At 37.5% G+C, this 16,755-nt stretch overlaps 2 protein-coding genes across 2 annotated transcripts; one reads left to right on the top strand and one right to left on the bottom strand.

Moving 5' to 3' along the window:
• The first annotated feature begins 581 nt into the window (after nt 1–581).
• On the top strand, nt 582–2,774 carry LOC104415130 (vesicle-associated membrane protein 724). The gene is made up of 5 exons (XM_010026387.3): nt 582–908; nt 1,236–1,377; nt 1,503–1,623; nt 2,268–2,330; nt 2,439–2,774. The coding sequence occupies exons 1-5, from the start codon at nt 710–712 to the stop codon at nt 2,586–2,588; spliced, it is 675 nt and encodes a 224-aa protein (XP_010024689.1). The 5' UTR covers nt 582–709; the 3' UTR covers nt 2,589–2,774.
• Nucleotides 2,775–7,485: 4,711 nt separating this feature from the next.
• Nucleotides 7,486–8,168, bottom strand: LOC104415129 (flowering-promoting factor 1-like protein 3). Its single transcript, XM_010026386.3, has one exon. It carries the CDS (start codon nt 8,091–8,093, stop codon nt 7,767–7,769), a length of 327 nt encoding a protein of 108 aa, XP_010024688.2. The 5' UTR covers nt 8,094–8,168; the 3' UTR covers nt 7,486–7,766.
• Nucleotides 8,169–16,755: the final 8,587 nt, after the last annotated feature.

The raw sequence follows: 16,755 nt of genomic DNA, 5'->3' as shown, positions 1-16,755 counted from the left end.
CTTCATAGTAGTATTAGTTATTATTATTATTATTATTATTATTATTATTATTATTATTATTATTATTATTATTATTATTATTATTATTATTATGTGCCAAAATTATTATTTTTTATTATTATTTTTTATTATTAAGTCAGCTCTCCAACAAACCGTAAAAATAAAAATAAAAATGTTATATAGGTTTTTTTTTGGTAGGATTTGCAAACAAAAAAAAATATGACACTTAATAACACTTTCTTAACTTTTGACATTTAAATGTCATCTTATGTCAAGTTTTGACACTTGACCTATATTTCTTTTCATATTTTATGCTCCTTTGCTCAAGGCATTCAAGTAACAATACCAAAAGGGATTATATTGAATAAATACATCTTAGCTTTGACTTATTTACATATGTACGTACGTGAATGGATTTGTCTCTGACCAGGTCCAACTTGAAGATTAGGTACCAGGAAAGAAATCAAGAAAAATACCAGGTCCAAAGTCAGCAATAAACCTACTAGAAGACGCGCTGTTTTACTCGTACAATGCGAACCCAATGAAAGACTCGTCAAACAAATCCCAAACGCTTCCTTCGACGCTAAGCACCTGCGCCAGGCCTCGCAGACATATATGAAAAGCATTACATGACTTCGACGCATCCTTTAATTCTTTTCAATCTCTCTGGCTGTCTGTCTGTCTCAGCGAAAACACGACGGCGATCAAAATGAGTCAGCCACAAGAGGGATCGCTGATATACAGCTTCGTGGCGCGGGGCACGGTGGTGCTGGCCGAGTACACGCAGTTCACCGGGAACTTTCCAGCCATCGCCGCTGAGTGCCTCCAGCGACTCCCCTCCGGGAGCAGCAAGTTCACCTACACCTGTGACCGCCACACTTTTAATTTCCTTGTCGAGGATGGCTACGGTAATTAAAGGGAAAAAAATGTTTAATCTTTGTCAGTTATTTTGTTCTTCTTTTGCTTGATTTTGTTGGGGTCTTTGTGAAGATGTTTAGCTGATTAGAGCAAATAGAGAACGCTAGATATGTTGTTTATGTCGATTTTAGTTCATGGAGATTATAGTAATTAACAGCGGGTCAATCTTAACTTAGGAGAAGAAATTTCATGGGACACTATGCTAGAACAATTCATAGCTTGAAATGGTGTCGGAGTGAGAGGTCTCGAACATATATCAGATTCGCAGACTTTAGGATCTCCTAATCCTGCTAATTTTCCAGTATACGTATTTGCAGCTTACTGCGTCGTGGCTACTGAATCTGTGGGCAAGCAAATCCCGATTGCGTTTTTGGAGCGCTTAAAAGAGGACTTCAAGAAAAGATACGGAGGTGGGAAAGCGGATACAGCTGTCGCCAAAAGTCTCAGCAAGGAGTTCGGGTACGGTCGGCATCAAGAACTATCTTGGTTCACATTTGCAATTCGTCCACGTATAGTATATAAGGAACATAATTTCAACAGACGGGAAAGCTCAACGAAGAAATAATGAATATATGAATCTGCAGGCCTGTAATGAAAGAGCAGATGAAGTACACCGTAGACCATGCTGAGGAGATTGATAAGCTGATGAAAGTGCAGGCTCAAGTTTCAGAAGTCAAGAACATAATGATAAATAACATCGACCAGGTACATTAGCTAAGCTTGAATATATGTTCGATAATGTTTGTATTTTGCAATCTTATGTGGACCTGAAATCATTATCAATTCTCGGGCAGTACTTGAGAAAGCCATGATCTCCGCTTGTTTTTGTACTGCAATTGTTTTCTTCCTACCGTGTAGCATGGCTTTTCGAAATTTCGCATAGTGTAGAAATTGCATCATGAGAACTGCAAATGAGTGTTACCGATGCAGTAACTGGAAAGCCATTTAAGCTCCAGTAAAATTACCTCCTGGCAAATCTGGGGTTACAGGTTAAGATATGAATAATTTCAATCATGAATTTAACAAATATAGATAGACTGCGAGATTTAGGCATGGCCAATGTCCTTTACTTATATATCATGGTATTCTTTTCTTGATTTGTACTCTAAATTGTACCTTTACGTGAAGAATCTTGTAAATGTCTCACAATGAGTGATTATAACAACAGCCCTCATCTGGAACTTCTGTGTGCCTTTCTGTTTTGTTTTTCTTCTTATGACCCAATCATAAATTTATGGTTTGACTCATGAAGAAGTCGATGGTTTTTTGAGATCAAAGTCTTACTATTGCTTACCTCTTGAACTGGGAGAATGATTCACACAGTACCATCTGCTAATTGTGTTTTTCAGGCAATGGACAGGGGAGTAAAACTCACCATTCTAGAGGACAAAGCTGAGAGTCTCCACAACGAGGTAACATTAGTGACGATTGAGAAAACAGCCTACCTGTCGTGACGCAGGTCGGCCTTTACATGTTTCTTGGGCCTCTTAGTTATAAATACGCGCATTCGTCTAATGCAGGCTCAGATATTCAAGAAACGAGGGGGAGAGATCCGGCGGAAGATGTGGTATCAGAACATGAAGATCAAGTTGGTTGTGCTGGGGATCCTGCTGCTTCTCGTGCTGATAATCTGGCTCTCTGTATGCAAAGGGTTCAATTGCAGCAACTAGTCACGTTTTTGCACACACCGAGTATAGTCGAGTCTCGCGATGTCCATGAATCCATACGTTGTCTCGATCTCTTCAAGTCGACTTGAGAGTTTTGTCATCGTGCGAATTCCTCTCCTTATGCGCTCGCACAGATGAGTGCTTATACCTGGAGAGACGTATTGACAGTTGTAATCTGTTCTTGTTCATATGGGAAATTAATTTTTCAAAGGTTTTACTTCTGAAAATAGATATAATCGCAGAAAAAAATTACCAAAGAAGCCATAATTGAACTAATTTAGTCATAAATATTTCAATTTAGTCAATTTAGCCATAAACATTTTTATAATTACCAATATAGTCCATTCAACCAATTTTAGCTAGAAATTGATAATGTGGACACCGGCTGTTTTACATGGCACAGTTGATGCTAATGTTAAATTTTTTTATAATTTTAATTTTTTATATATATTTTTTCTTGTTTTATTGTTAAGGGATGACAAGGGACCGCCACCACCAACTAGGGCCGGCAACCCTGCCAATTGCCAACGGGGCCTTTTGCAATTCTTACGTAGTGGCCGCGTGGTTTAACAATTAAAGTTCTCTTTAAGGTTCATTAATCAAGGGGGATGAAATTGGAACTTCATTTGATGTTGAAAATTGGACAAGGAAAAAGAAGGTTGCAAAAGGGTCACTTTGCACCAAAGTTCTATCGGAAGAAGAGAAGTGGCAGTAGCCCAAGACAAACAAATAACCAAGTTTTCACAAAATCTTCGTTCCTTTAACGGGTATAATGAAATTTAGATAGTGCAGCGTGAGAAGCCAGAATTCTATTATTCCGTTCCCAAACTGCGGACTTTCTTCCCTGCTGGTAAATTTAAGTAAATGTGGATAGTGTTAAAAAAATTGCTGGTAGAAAAAGATCGTTTTTGAGATAATTTTTTATGGTAACTCATCTCCATTTTTAATGAAATTACTATTTTTTTTAATAATTTGCATTTACCAATTTTGAACTAAAAAATCAATTTTTATATGCATAAAATGTTTCGAAAGTACTAACTCTTGAATGAAATCACTTACCTAAATTATATCGAGCACGACCTTTTATCATATTAAATTAATAACTAATTTTAGGTTACCTGTGCCTATTTGAGAAAAAAATTACCAAGAAAGTCCTAAACTTATTATACTTGTGTTAATTCAGTTCTAAACTTTTTAATTTGATTAATTTAGTCCTAAATATATTGCACTTATGCCAATTTAGTTTCTAAACATATTAATTATGCCAATTTAGTCTTAAACATTTTAATCATTTACCAATTTTGTCATCTTGGCCAATTTTGATCATAAATTGCTAACATAACAGTCTAGTTAATATTGATGGTCTTTTGTGGCACAATGACATCAACGTTGAACTTTTTTCTAAATCTTTCTAAATTTTTTATTCTTTCGATTTTTTTTGGCTAACCCTAAGCCAACAAGGTCATCGATTGATCCTCGCAAGCTATAAGCGAGGACCGGTGACCCTTGCCTCATCTAACACCCTCACAAACCATGGGTGAAGGGTGTTGCCCTCGCCTATGGTAGACGAGGGCATGAAGGCCCCGCCCATGGCCAACGAGAGCCACAACGCCCTTGCCTAGACTAAGTCTTGCCTCTAGCAAGTGAAAATTGGTCAACAACCTCGTTGGCCTAAGTTAGGAAAAGAAAAGGAAGAGAATAAACAAAGACAAGTAAAAAATTCAGAAAATTGTTAAGTATTTTTAAAAATTGCGCAAGTCATCGTTGACCGTGCCACATTGGTGATTTTCAACTAAAATTAACCAATGTGACTAAAATGACAAGTAAGAAATTCACAAAAGGTTTAGAACTAAATTGACACAATTAGAAAGTTTAAAACTGAACTAACATAAATGTAATAGGTTTAAGATTAAATTGATCAAATTGAAAGATTTAGAACTGAGTTAGCACATGTTCAATAAGTTTGGACTATTTTGGTAATTTTTCTCTTATTTGAGTTACTTACCAACTTTTAATTATTGTTTTTGATTTACTAATTTTTCTATCATGAACTTTTGTTTGCTTATTTTAGCAATCGTTATATGTACTAACCCTTTTGCACCAATTTGAATTAGTGTGACTTGCCAACTTTTATCCTATTGAATTTCAATCAAGCTCCTTTAGAGAGATCATCGAGTCCAAGCCAATATTCGGTTGGACCCACCTCTCAAAACTTAAATTGATGAGTTACAAGCTAATTATGGTATATTATTTAATTTATATCAAGTCAAATATCCAATATGGGACTTTTTAAACCTACATTGTGCTTGCATAAGGATAATTGTCCAGCAAATCCTAAACCTATGCTTATTATATAACAGCTAATTTAATCATAAACCTTTCAATTGTGTCAATTTAGTCTCAAAACCTTTTGATAATTTGTCAATTTTGGCCGAAAATCACTGACATGTATATCAATCATCTTACATGGCATAATTAGCCCCAACAAGGATAATTTTGCATTTTATTGTAAAATTTTTCTTAATTTTTCCTTTTTCCTTTTTTTTTTTTTTTTCCTTTCACCTAGTAGGGGTAATCGGTTTTCAATTTGATCCAATTCTAAAGTGAAACCAGGAATCGGACTAGGAGGACCAATTCCCAAAATTGGGAATTGAGGACCAGACCATCGATCGGGTTTGGTTCTAGTCCAATCCAATGGAATCATTATTTGTTTCCCACTACTCGATGCTTTTTATTATAAAGAAATTTTTAAAAAAAATTGATAACTTTAATTTTTAAAGAAATTTAAAAAAATAAATAAATATGTAGTCAGTTCGGTCCAGTTTTCCTTTGGAACCAAGAATTGGACCGCTCGGACATTGATTCCACTTTTAAGAATTAACAACTGGACCAACACTTTTGAGAACTGGGCCCAAGGTCTGGTCTAGACAATCCATTTTGCACATCCCTATGTGATAGGTGCCACAAGCGAAAGGAAAACAAAAGGGAAAAAAAGAAAATTTCAGAAAATATTTTCAAATGCAAAAATTGTCTATATTAGCGTCGGTCATACCACGTAAAACGGCTATAATCCATGTCAGCAACTCCTATCCAAAATTGATCAGAAAAACTAAATTAAGAAATTGTCAAGATATTTGGGACTAAATTAGTATAATTAAAAATTTTAAAATTAATTTGACTGTCCCACGAAGGTTTATGACTTTAGACAATTTTCACCAATTGGAAGTCAACAAGCAGGATTAATGATGGTCATCTTTCTCATTATGTGCTTCAAGTTCCAACAAATTTCTTTTTCCAACTCATTCTTCCACAACTGCTCCCCAAACTGGTGATGATTCAAACAGAAAACCACAATATACTACTATATATCAAAAGACTTTGCAACATACTTAACAAGAATAAATCGTTTCTAATGAGTGCCCCCTTCTCTTTTGAGCTCTATGGCTCAAAAACATGACAAAGTCATGGTTTGCCAAACTCAAGGGACCACAAGACAAACAATTGAAATGCGTGACCATTTTTAATGCAAACAACGTGTGGCGGTGCATTTCTCTTCTCGAGCCCCATGAAAGTTTTAGGCAGGCGACGACGAACGCAAGATTCAAAAGAAGAATCAGAAAGAAGAACAGACTTTTGACAGCAGCTTCCGCGCATGCAATGTGTTTCAACAAAAGTGGCGTCCGAAAGTGGGAAGAAATTGATTTCAAACCTTCTTGATGAAGAATTTGAGCTTGGAGATGCCCGTAAAATACACCACAAGCCGTGCATAGACTGAACTCTCTCTTCAGGAAGGTCCTGACATATCATGTCTGGACTTTAAGAGGAAAAGGCTTCACTCGCACTAATCGAATTCGTCTGTACCGTCGGGACTTAGACAACCTTATTTCCAAACTAATGCTATTTTTTCAAAGTGAGAACTAGTTAAAGCTTGTGTTCCTTGAACTTGTGATTTCTTCGTCTTGAGTATGAGGTTGTACTTTATGTGATAAATATTTACACCGTGTGGGAGACACCCAATAATTTCACGTCTCTCTCCCCGTCCTCGCTTCTTTTTGGGGCATCAGAAGTTTGAGATAACCATTTCCAATTTCGTATGGCTTGTCATTTTCCATGCTTTAGGGTAAGGCCACTTCTCAAAGAGAAACGACAAAAAAGCTTGTTGCTATATTCAAATGATAAAGCTCTTAACTCCGCTCGGGTACACCCCCACCGCAAACCCTAGAAAGGGAGAAAGGAACAAACTTTTTTGCTGATTTTAAGGCATTTCTGGCTTATACGCAACATGAATCTAGCTGTGAGGGTCTCGTTTGTGGCCGTTCTGTATGTTGACTCTCCAACTGAAGTTTCAAGTCTCGCGATAATTCAAGCTTAACTGATACAATGAGGACAATTCACGGGTACGTCATTGATCTATCTTATCAATGTTGAGAGGATTGGATTTCGCAGCATGTTATGGGATGGGTGCTCACAAAGGTTCGTAAGTTTTGGGGATCGGAAGAAACGTGATGTGCTTTTAAGATTTAGGGATCAGGAACTTGGCATAATGGCATGACTTGCAATGTGTAAGCCAAACCTGATTGAAGCAACACGGGACAACACATAAAATCAGATCAAAACGAGATCTGCTCAATCAGATTTAATCATGATGGACCACAGTCTCACTTAGAAAATTCATTCATTTAAATCCGATATGTATCTCCATGCTCTAAGCTCGACGGGATGAGTGAGGCTTGTCCGTGTCGTGGTGCGCATAAATCATGAAATGATAAGCTTTGAATTTCATCAATAGAAGTGTGGTTTTGTCTCACAAATTCACTCGCCTAATTTTGTCATTCATTCAATTAATTTGTTTCGCCGTTGCATGGGATATCAATCCTTTGGACAGAATACTTTCCACAAATGAAAAGTTACCAGAAAATGATCTACCGGAAGAACGTTCCACAGGTACAATGTCCGAGGCATGCATGAAAATCTGATGTTCATCCACAGAAGAAACTCGAACTATATAACATCATCTTCATAACCACGTTGGACGCAATTAATTTACAAAACCAACACTCCATTCTGTTCACCAAGTCCTGTAGATCTCTCATACATAAATCCACCAGAGTCTCATCCATTTAATCATAAAAAGCTAAGATAAATTCACGTGATGGAGCAGTGTCATGTATGCGATAAAAATCATGCATCCCTGACTTTGAATACGTTGCGGTTCTTCACGACAATGTCGTACATGTGCACGGACTTGAACTTGTTGAAGTCCTTGGGAAGGGATATCAAATGAACTGTGGAACTCTTGTGGAATTGAAGGAGGTCTGGATCATTGTAGTACCTTTCCCATCCAAGTGAAACCAGCTTCCTCTCAAGATCAGCATAAGATGTTATCACTTTATTTGTTGGTGAGTGAACCAACACTTTGCGCCTCAAGTTTAAGCCCGAAGACGGATTGGCGCCCGGGTTCTCAATCAGGCGAACAACCCCATTTTTGAAGACCCAAACGCCAGACATAGCTGATGAGAGATCTGAAACTGAATTTTGTTGGAGTATAGAGAGAGATGAGAAATGTGGTGGTTGAGCTTGAGGATGAAGTTGTACCGGTGATGTTGAGTCTATAATAGGGATTATATTTATAAAGGCAAGTTTGTGCTTTCATGGGTTAAAATGAAAAATTAATAAGTTATTTAAAAAATATCGTTGGGTTATCTTTTCGATATATCACTGTCACGTAATATATTTAGTGTGCAAAATTTCTTTCTCCCATGAGTGTGGGAATGATGTTCAAGTTCAACGAAGGAGGAGGGGGCCATGTAGAAAAGGAGAGATTCTTGCCGAATGAATAAATTATTGAAGCTGGGGTTTGTAATTCATAAAGCTATGAAAGTCGCTTAATCAGCCTCGCGTGGTTGACTCCACGAGTTGTCGGAGAAACAGACAATTAGGTTGAGGACACGTTTTCAAGTTTAGGTTTTTTGCAACTCCAAGAAACTTTTACAGTGGGGCTGCCACATTGAAGTCTAAAAGCAATAACAGATTGATTGACTTGAAACATCTCGACTTTCCTCTCCGACTGTATGATTCCTTTTAATTTATAAGTCGTATAACTTATCAAAAAAATATAATCAAATTCTAAAATTTTGAAAAAACGACAGATCAAATTTTAAAATTTATCAAATTCTTCTGATTCCATCCAATTTGCTCGCTCACGAGAAAATGCTAACTTGACCTTCTTTTTTTTTGTTCTCTCTCCTACGTCATTATTGAATTTAAATCAAGTGTGAACTAATGCTTAAAATAGATGTCGTGTTTCCCAATCTATAACCTTATTTGAATTGTCCTTCTTCATCGCTCTCTTCTCCTTGGTGTCGGCCGGAGCTTCTTCAAGCTCGCATCCAAGGCCACTCAAGCTTCATCAAGCTCGATCATGGTCACTCAAGCTTCATCAAGCTGACGGAGAGAAGGAGATGTATAGATGGAGCTTCTTCAAAAGCAGGCGACCATGGTTGATCGAATTTCATCGAGCTCAACCATGTTTGCTTGTACCATCCACCTGAGTGGCGTTGCTGGCTTTGGGCCCTCTCCCCCTCGTGAAGGGGAGGGGTTCGAATCCCCAGTGTGTCGCAGGGTGACTTAACCGCTGGCGTGAGTGTGGTGGCCAGCTTGCGTCAGCCCTAGGTTTTTCCCGCCGGCTGTCGGCTTTCGGGATTTCCTGAGTCATCAAAAAAAAAAAAAAAACCATGTTTGCTTGGGCTTCATTGCGCGAAAGGGACTTGGAGCTTGTGGCCATGACAGGTAAAACTTCTTTGAGCACAACCATAACTGCTCGAGTTTCGTCCAGCTCGACCATGGCCACTTATGTTTCGTTGAGCTCACAGAACGAAGGAGATTTGATGGCAGCCGGAGCTTCTTCAAGCTCGTGGCCACGAACTTCATCGAGTTGGAGTATGACCACTTGAGCTTCCTCGTAGAGCAAAGGAAATAAGGAGCTTGTGACCATGCCAGTTGGAGCTTCTTCAAGCTGGTCGCCATGGCCGACTCAAGCTCTGTCCAACTTGTGGCCATGGCGGCTCAGCTTCTTCGAGCTTGGGGCTGGCAAGATCATTCCTTTTAAATAATAATTTAGTTTTTATTTTATTTTTCTAATTACTATCTTTTTTTTAATCCTCTTTTTCTTTTGTTTTTAATTTTGTATCTTTTTCTTTTCCTTTTCAATTTTCAAGATTCTCTTCTGATGTGGTCCCACATCCATGCCACATGCCTTAAAAGAGTAATAAAAAAAAAATCATGTCAACATTTCCATTTGAAATTAACAAAAGAATTTGATCGTACTAATTTGATAAGTTTTAAAATTTATTAAATATATTTTTAAAAGATTATAACTCAATTACACTTTCACAACAAAACTTAGAACTTTTAATGCATTTCACGTTTAATGTTTATTATGCTCTCATATTGTTAACTTACGTCTTTGTTTTCTATGTTTGTTCTTGGACTACTTATTATAACAAATAAAAAATCCAACAAAATCCTTTGAGCGAATACTTGTATACAAAAGAGAGTCTATATTTGTGAGAGACCTTAAGAAGGTGTGGTAAAACATCTACACTGGAAATCAAGGCAAAGCTGTGCTGTAACTTCTCTTTTGATCATAGTGAAATCCAGCCGGGGTTTGGAGTCTTAGGAAAGAGTGGACGTAGGCTTGGAATAAGCCGAACCACTATAAATCCTGTGTTCAATTTTCTCTTCCTCACTCTCTCTACCTCAATCGTATTTCATTTTGTTAATTAAGAGAGAATTTACTTTCTATCATATGTTAAGAATCGCTTCCGTATATCGATAAATTGTTTAGGCACCTATTCACCCCCTCTAGGTACTCATACTAGCAATATCAATTGGTATGTCGAGCTGTGTACTTACTTTATTTGAAGTGTTTTACTTCATAGTAAAGATCCATGGCTAGTATGCTAGCACCAGGGCTGATGGAAGGGTAAAGCAATACCAGACCACCCTACTTTGATGGAAATGATTACAACATTTGGAAGAACAAGATGAAAGCTTTCCTACAATCAAAGGATCCTCTGGAATGGGACGTTGTATAAAAGGAATTACTCCTACCACTGCATCAGTCTCTGAAAGAGGAAAAGAAACTGAAGAAACCAGCGGAATGTCTCGAAAGAAATAATCAAGAGACAAACACTGATGCAAAAGCAGTTTACTCCTTATATTGTGTTTTATCACCAACTAAATATAATAGAATATCTTCTTGTGGTACAGCAAAGAAGTTTGGGCCAGTGCATATCACCTATGAAGGAACAGTCGAGTGAAGGAAACAAGAATCAACATTCTTCTCGATCAATACGAAGCCTTCATAATGAAACCGGGAGAATCAATATCCGACATGTTTAGTCGTTTTACGATATTGTAAATGGTCTTGAAAATCAAGGTCAACCAACTTCGATCCCATGAAGGTAAACAAGCTACTTGCGTGGACTCTCCGGGGATTGGAATCACATAAAGACTTCGATAAAAGAGACGCGAGAATCATGACACTATCGTCGACGAGTTGATTGGAACTCTTCAATCCTATGAAGTGGAAAGGATCAATGAAGATGAAGATCCAAGGTAAGAAATCCATTGCATTAAAAATCAAATGATGATTATGATTATACGAGATTCTGAAGATGATATGGACGATGAGGAGCTTGCTCTCATGATAAGAAGATTCGGAAAACTAAATAGAAAAGGAAGAAGGTTCAACTTAAAGAAACAAAGCTTTCAAAGACAGCAGACCAAGTCAATTTGATGATGAGGAACCAAATAAAGATGTAGTCGCTTTGAATGCAGAAAAGGACACATCGGACCAACCGTCCTCTTACGAAAGAAGAAGAGAGGAAAAGCTGAAAAATTTCGAAAGCTCTCAAAGCCGAAACACAGGTGATGCGGTGTGAAGAAAGTGATAATGAATATGCTTAATCTATGTACGATTAGCATTAATCAATCTGAGATCAAGAGACTCAGATAGTGAATTTGAGGCAAGTGATTTTAAAATTCCTGTCAAAGTTTCTAAATATATTGATGAACCATGCTTTAGTCTTAAGACTTCTCTCAAAAGAATTTCCGAATCAAAAAAGAAAACTCAGCTCTAAAACAAAAGGAAAATGTTTTAGCGAAAGAGTTAAAAGTCTAGACTTGTCTGTTTCCAATCTTAAAGAAAATGAAGATAATCTTTTAAAAGAAAATGTTTTTAAAAACAGACTTATCAAATATATCAAAAGAAATTTTCTATAAGGTCTGAAAAACTTGAGAAAATTCTTTCAAAGACAAAGACCTTACTTCAATAAGTCCGGTTCCTAGGTATGACAAGAAACAATTCCCTTGATTGATTTTCCTAAAGTAAAAGAAAGAATCAAGAAAAGACTCTCGAGTGAGGTTTACAAAAATCACTTCAAGAAAGTTTTGTAAAACACGTAAGTAGAAATGCTCTCGAATGTTCTAAGTGCAACTTGTCAGGATCATTTTGAAAAAGAGTGTCCTATGGTATGGAAACCTGTTAAGAAAAGTATGGGCTAATATATTTTATCTTACTAACACCAAAGGACCCAAGAAAATTTGAGTACCAAAGAAAGCTTGAGACTTTATTTTAAATGCAGGTCTCCGTCAAGAAAGCGAGGTAAAGTGATATCTTGACGGCGGATGCTCAAGACACATGACGGGAGACTCAAATTGCTTTATAAAGATTGCTCAAGTAAATGGTGGAAAAGTTTCATTTGGGAAAAAGAAAGGAAGTATTTGTGGGATTTGGAACCGTGAAAATTGGAACTCTCACAATAAGTAATGTTTCCTTAGTGGAAGGACTCAATTACAATCTTCTCAAAGATTAGTCAATTGTGTGATACTGGTTTCAAGATCTTCTTTCAAGAAGGAACATGTTCGAATCGGTAAAAGACTCTCGATCTTTCATGGGTCGAAGACATGGAAATATCTATCTTCGGATGTGAAACCAAATGAATCGCAATGCCTTATCTCAATTCAAGACGAAGCAAGCTTATGGCACAAAAGCTTGGTCATGTCAACATGAAGCAATTAGCCAAAATCTCTTCAAAACAGCTTGTTCGAGGACTACCCAGTTGCCATACCAAAAGACCGATTCATGCACTCCATGTATTAAGGGGAAAGAGGTAAGAAATTCTTTAAGCCAATAAATCATGTCTCTACTAATCATGTACTACGTTGCTGCATATGGATCTCTTCGGACCAACGTAACTTCCAGTATTGGGGGGTAAGAAGTATTGCCTAGTAATTGTTGATGATTACTCCCGTTTACTCGGGTATATTTCATTGCAAGTAAGTCCAAACCTTTTCGTATTTTGAAAAATTTGCTAAAAAGGTTCAAAATGAAAAAGGATGTGTTATCTCTAGTATAAGAACAGATCATGGAGGTAAGTTTGAAAATCAAGATTTTACAAAATTCTGTGATGAATCTGGCTTTAAGCATGTGTTCTCCTCTCCATATACTCCTCAGCAAAATGGAGTTGTGGAAAGAAAGAACAGATCTCTTCAAGAAATGGCTAGAACTCTTTTAATTGAAAGTAAAATTTCTTCTCGATTTTGGGCTGAAAGTCGCTTTTTTCAACAGCATGCTATATCATCAATAGAGTCTTCTTAAGATCTATTCTTCGAAAACCCCTTATGAGTTATTCAAAGAAAAGAAGCCTATTGTTTCATACTTTCATGTATTTGGTTGTAAATGTTTTATATTGAAAATGCAAAAGATCGAGTTGGTAAGTTTGAAGAAAGATCGATGAAGGTATCTTCCTTGGATATTCTACATCAAGCAAAGCTTACGAGTCTATAACAAGAAGAGTCGGTCCGTGGAGGAGTCAATGAATGTCAAATTTCAAGACTCAACACAAGATGAATCAAGTGAACTCATCAAGAAGAGTCCGAACTGCTCCGCACCTTCCAAAGCTTACGACTCAAGAAGCATCTCGACTCGGAAAACCAGCATCGGGATGTTCGTGAAGATTCAATCAAAAGAGAGATCATCAAACGGACATATCAACAAGTAACTGGAAGCATAAGTCCAGTCATCCCAAAAGATCTTATAATCTGAAATTAATGAAGGAATTCGCACCGAGATCCAAAAGGCGAGAAGAGTCTAGTGATGTAGCTCTTGTTTCCGAAATTGAACCAAAAAGCATAGAAGAAGCTTTATCGATGAAAGTGGATTGAAGCTATGCAGAAGAGCTCGACGAGTTCGGCATAAATGATGTCCTGAATTGATATCCAAACCAAAAGGTAAAAACTGACATTATTGGAGCTAAATGGGTGTTCGAAACAAGATGAACGAGAAAGGAAAGGAAAAGTCGTACGAAATAAAGCAAGACTCGTGGCCAAGGGATATACGCAAGAAGAAGGAATAGACTATGATGAGACTTACGCTCCCGGTGGCAAGGTTAGAAGCTATTCGACTATTACTTGCGTTTGCTTGTTATAAGAATTTCAAGTTATTCCAAATGGACGTCAAAAGCGCCTTCCTAAATGGATTTATCCATGAGGAAGTTTATGTGGAACAACCACCAGGGTTTGAAGACCCAAAGAAGCCGAACTCGGTCTTCGGGCGAAAAAAGGCTTTGTATGGTTTAAAGCAAGCACCTCGGGCTTGGTACGATGATTAAGTAAGTTCCTAATACAAAATGGTTTTGTCAAAGGTAAAGTAGATACGACTTTATTTATCAAGAAGGAAAACAAAAGTTTCTTACTTGTTCAAATATATGGATGATATTATTTTTGGATCCTCTAATGAAAGTCTTTGCAAGAAATTTTCAAAGTCTATGCGGGATGAGTTTGAAATGAGTATGATGGAAGAGTTAACATTCTTTCTTGGTCTTCAAGTAAAACAATTGAAGGAATGAACTTTTTATTTATCAAGAAAAATATGTTAATGATCTTGTCAAAAGGTTTGGACTGGAAAAGTGCAAAAAGACCGACATACCAATGTCAAGTTCTTTAAAGATAGACAAAGATGAAGAAGGGAAGAAAGTTGATCAAAAGCTGTACGGGAGCATTATTGGATCACTTCTTTATCTTACCGTCTCTAGACCTGATATTTTGTTAAGTGTTTGCATACGTGCTAGGTTTCAATCGGATCCTAGAGAATCTCATCAGTGCTGCGAAACGCATCATTAAATACGTCGCTTCATCATCAAGCATCAGTCTTTGGTATCCTAAGAAGGAGACTTTAATCTTGGGATATTCGGACGTAGATCAGCCGGTTGCGAGTTGATAGAAAGAGCACTTGAGAACTTGCCGATTGCTTGGAAGCGGATGCGATGTCTTGGTTTTCAAGGAAACAAAGCACCTTTGTGTCTCTTTCAATAACGAAGCAGAGTATGTAGCTCTTGGAAGCTGCATTTGTTCGCAAATTCTATGGATAAACAACAACTAAGAGATTTTGAAAGTGAAGACTCATGCACGGAGATTAATTGCGACAACACCCAGCGCTATCAACCTCACCAAAAATCCAATTCTCCACTCAAGAGCAAAGCATATAGGAGATTCGACATCACTTTATTAGAGATCATGTTCAAAATGGAGATGTTTCAATTCAATTTGTTGACTCAAAGAATCAACTGGCGATATACTCACAAAGCCTTTGGAGAAAAATCAATTTGAGTCTATACGGTCCGGACTCAACATTTTGAGGTATGAGGATATCAAAGTCTAAAGACTTTCGGACTCGGAGCTAACAAGACTTTATCTTTTGTCTTGGCTCGACCTTGAGCTGTAAGTCTTTCTCTCCAATCTTATCTTGAAAATGTACGATCATCGGGCGTGTTTAAATTGTTGCTATATTTAATTAACGTAAATATTACATCGATTCATTTTCAAAAGGGAAGTTATTTTTGAAATAACTATTTTGCGGATAAAGACAGTTATTTTGAAAATGCATATTTTTATTTCCTTTGTGACGGTTCGTTTACTCTTCTTTTTAACCGATTGTGCACTTTGTAGATTTCTCTTCACTTTTCTATTCACTTTCTCTCAAAAACCCTAGAAAGCATCGATCCTCAATTCCCGTTTGTCTTCTTCGCTCAGTCTTCAAAAAGTTGTCATCTTTTCGGGAAAGTCAAGCAAGGAATCTTCCAAACACTAAGAGAAAGATGTCATCTTCAAAAAGTCCTCAAGAATCGCAAGTAGGGGACCACGAGAGAATGAGTGAGGGGCCTACGCACTTCGATCTTGCGAATATGAAGTTACTCTAGATCAGCTGAACCGAGTCACAACATTCTCGGCGGCGTCATTCTCCACCATCTAGTCCTCAAGGCGTTGTTCATCGCATCGGGGAAGAAATCATCGAGGATGCACTCGTAAGAGTTCAAAAAGCCCGCTTTTTATTTACAAGCTATATCGTGCCTTAAAAGGAATTCGTACTCCTTTGAACTATGTTGATGAGTTTCTTAGAAACAAAGGATATAGGAACGAATATATCTTTCTGCGAAAAATGGAAAGTTTGGGAATCGCTCGTAAAGGGGTGGTCGAGGAAACCTGCGAATATCCCAAGTGATCCTCATGACCGGGACCGAATCCTGTAGATGGGAATGACGATGACAATCTGTTGAGGTCTATTTCAACCGAAATGGGTATTCATGCTGAAATTCAAGGAAAATGGGAGATTTGTTCAGATCAAAGGAACAAAAGGATCGTACTGAAATTGCTGAAGCGTGGGGTAATAAACCTAGGAGTGTGGACTTTGATTTTACGAGATGCTGTGAAAGTGAACTTGAGGGAAAAGTTCAGTTATCTTCAACTTGAAAAGTTTTGCTCGACTCAACCGAGGCTTATGCCGAATTGACTGCATATTTCTATTCAAATCTTAGCTTTTGGATGCGAATAGATTCTCCTTCAGCGTTAAAGAACAAGACTATGTGTGGATATGAATATCTTTGAGATGTGTTAGAAGTTGAGAGAGGCAGATATCAACCAATCAAAGTTTCCATTGCTCGGGCCACACTTGAACCGGTGAAGGACAGGGAGAACGAGATGAGAAGATCACCTACTCACGGATGAATGCATTCAACATCTTGCTTCACAAGATTGTGATCAATTGCCTTAACAAATCAACTTCCAAACGTGTTTCAAGCTCGAGGCAAAGTTGATGTATGCCATCCTC

The sequence above is a fragment of the Eucalyptus grandis genome, chromosome 9 (assembly GCF_016545825.1).
Source record: "Eucalyptus grandis isolate ANBG69807.140 chromosome 9, ASM1654582v1, whole genome shotgun sequence".
In the NCBI taxonomy this organism is placed as follows: domain Eukaryota; kingdom Viridiplantae; phylum Streptophyta; class Magnoliopsida; order Myrtales; family Myrtaceae; genus Eucalyptus; species Eucalyptus grandis.
The sequence above is the reverse complement of the archived record's forward strand: the minus strand, read 5'-3'. Positions and strand labels throughout refer to the sequence as shown.

What these genes read in the sequence shown, in the direction of transcription:
- LOC104415129 (XM_010026386.3), bottom strand. Translation starts at nt 8,093, where the DNA reads ATGTCTGGCGTTTGGGTCTTCAAAAATGGGGTTGTTCGCCTGATTGAG.
- LOC104415130 (XM_010026387.3), top strand. Translation starts at nt 710, where the DNA reads ATGAGTCAGCCACAAGAGGGATCGCTGATATACAGCTTCGTGGCGCGG. An exon ending in TGATAAATAACATCGACCAG is followed by an intron (nt 1,624 to 2,267) that starts GTACATTAGCTA and finishes TGTGTTTTTCAG; the next exon opens with GCAATGGACAGGGGAGTAAA. An exon ending in CTGAGAGTCTCCACAACGAG is followed by an intron (nt 2,331 to 2,438) that starts GTAACATTAGTG and finishes CGTCTAATGCAG; the next exon opens with GCTCAGATATTCAAGAAACG.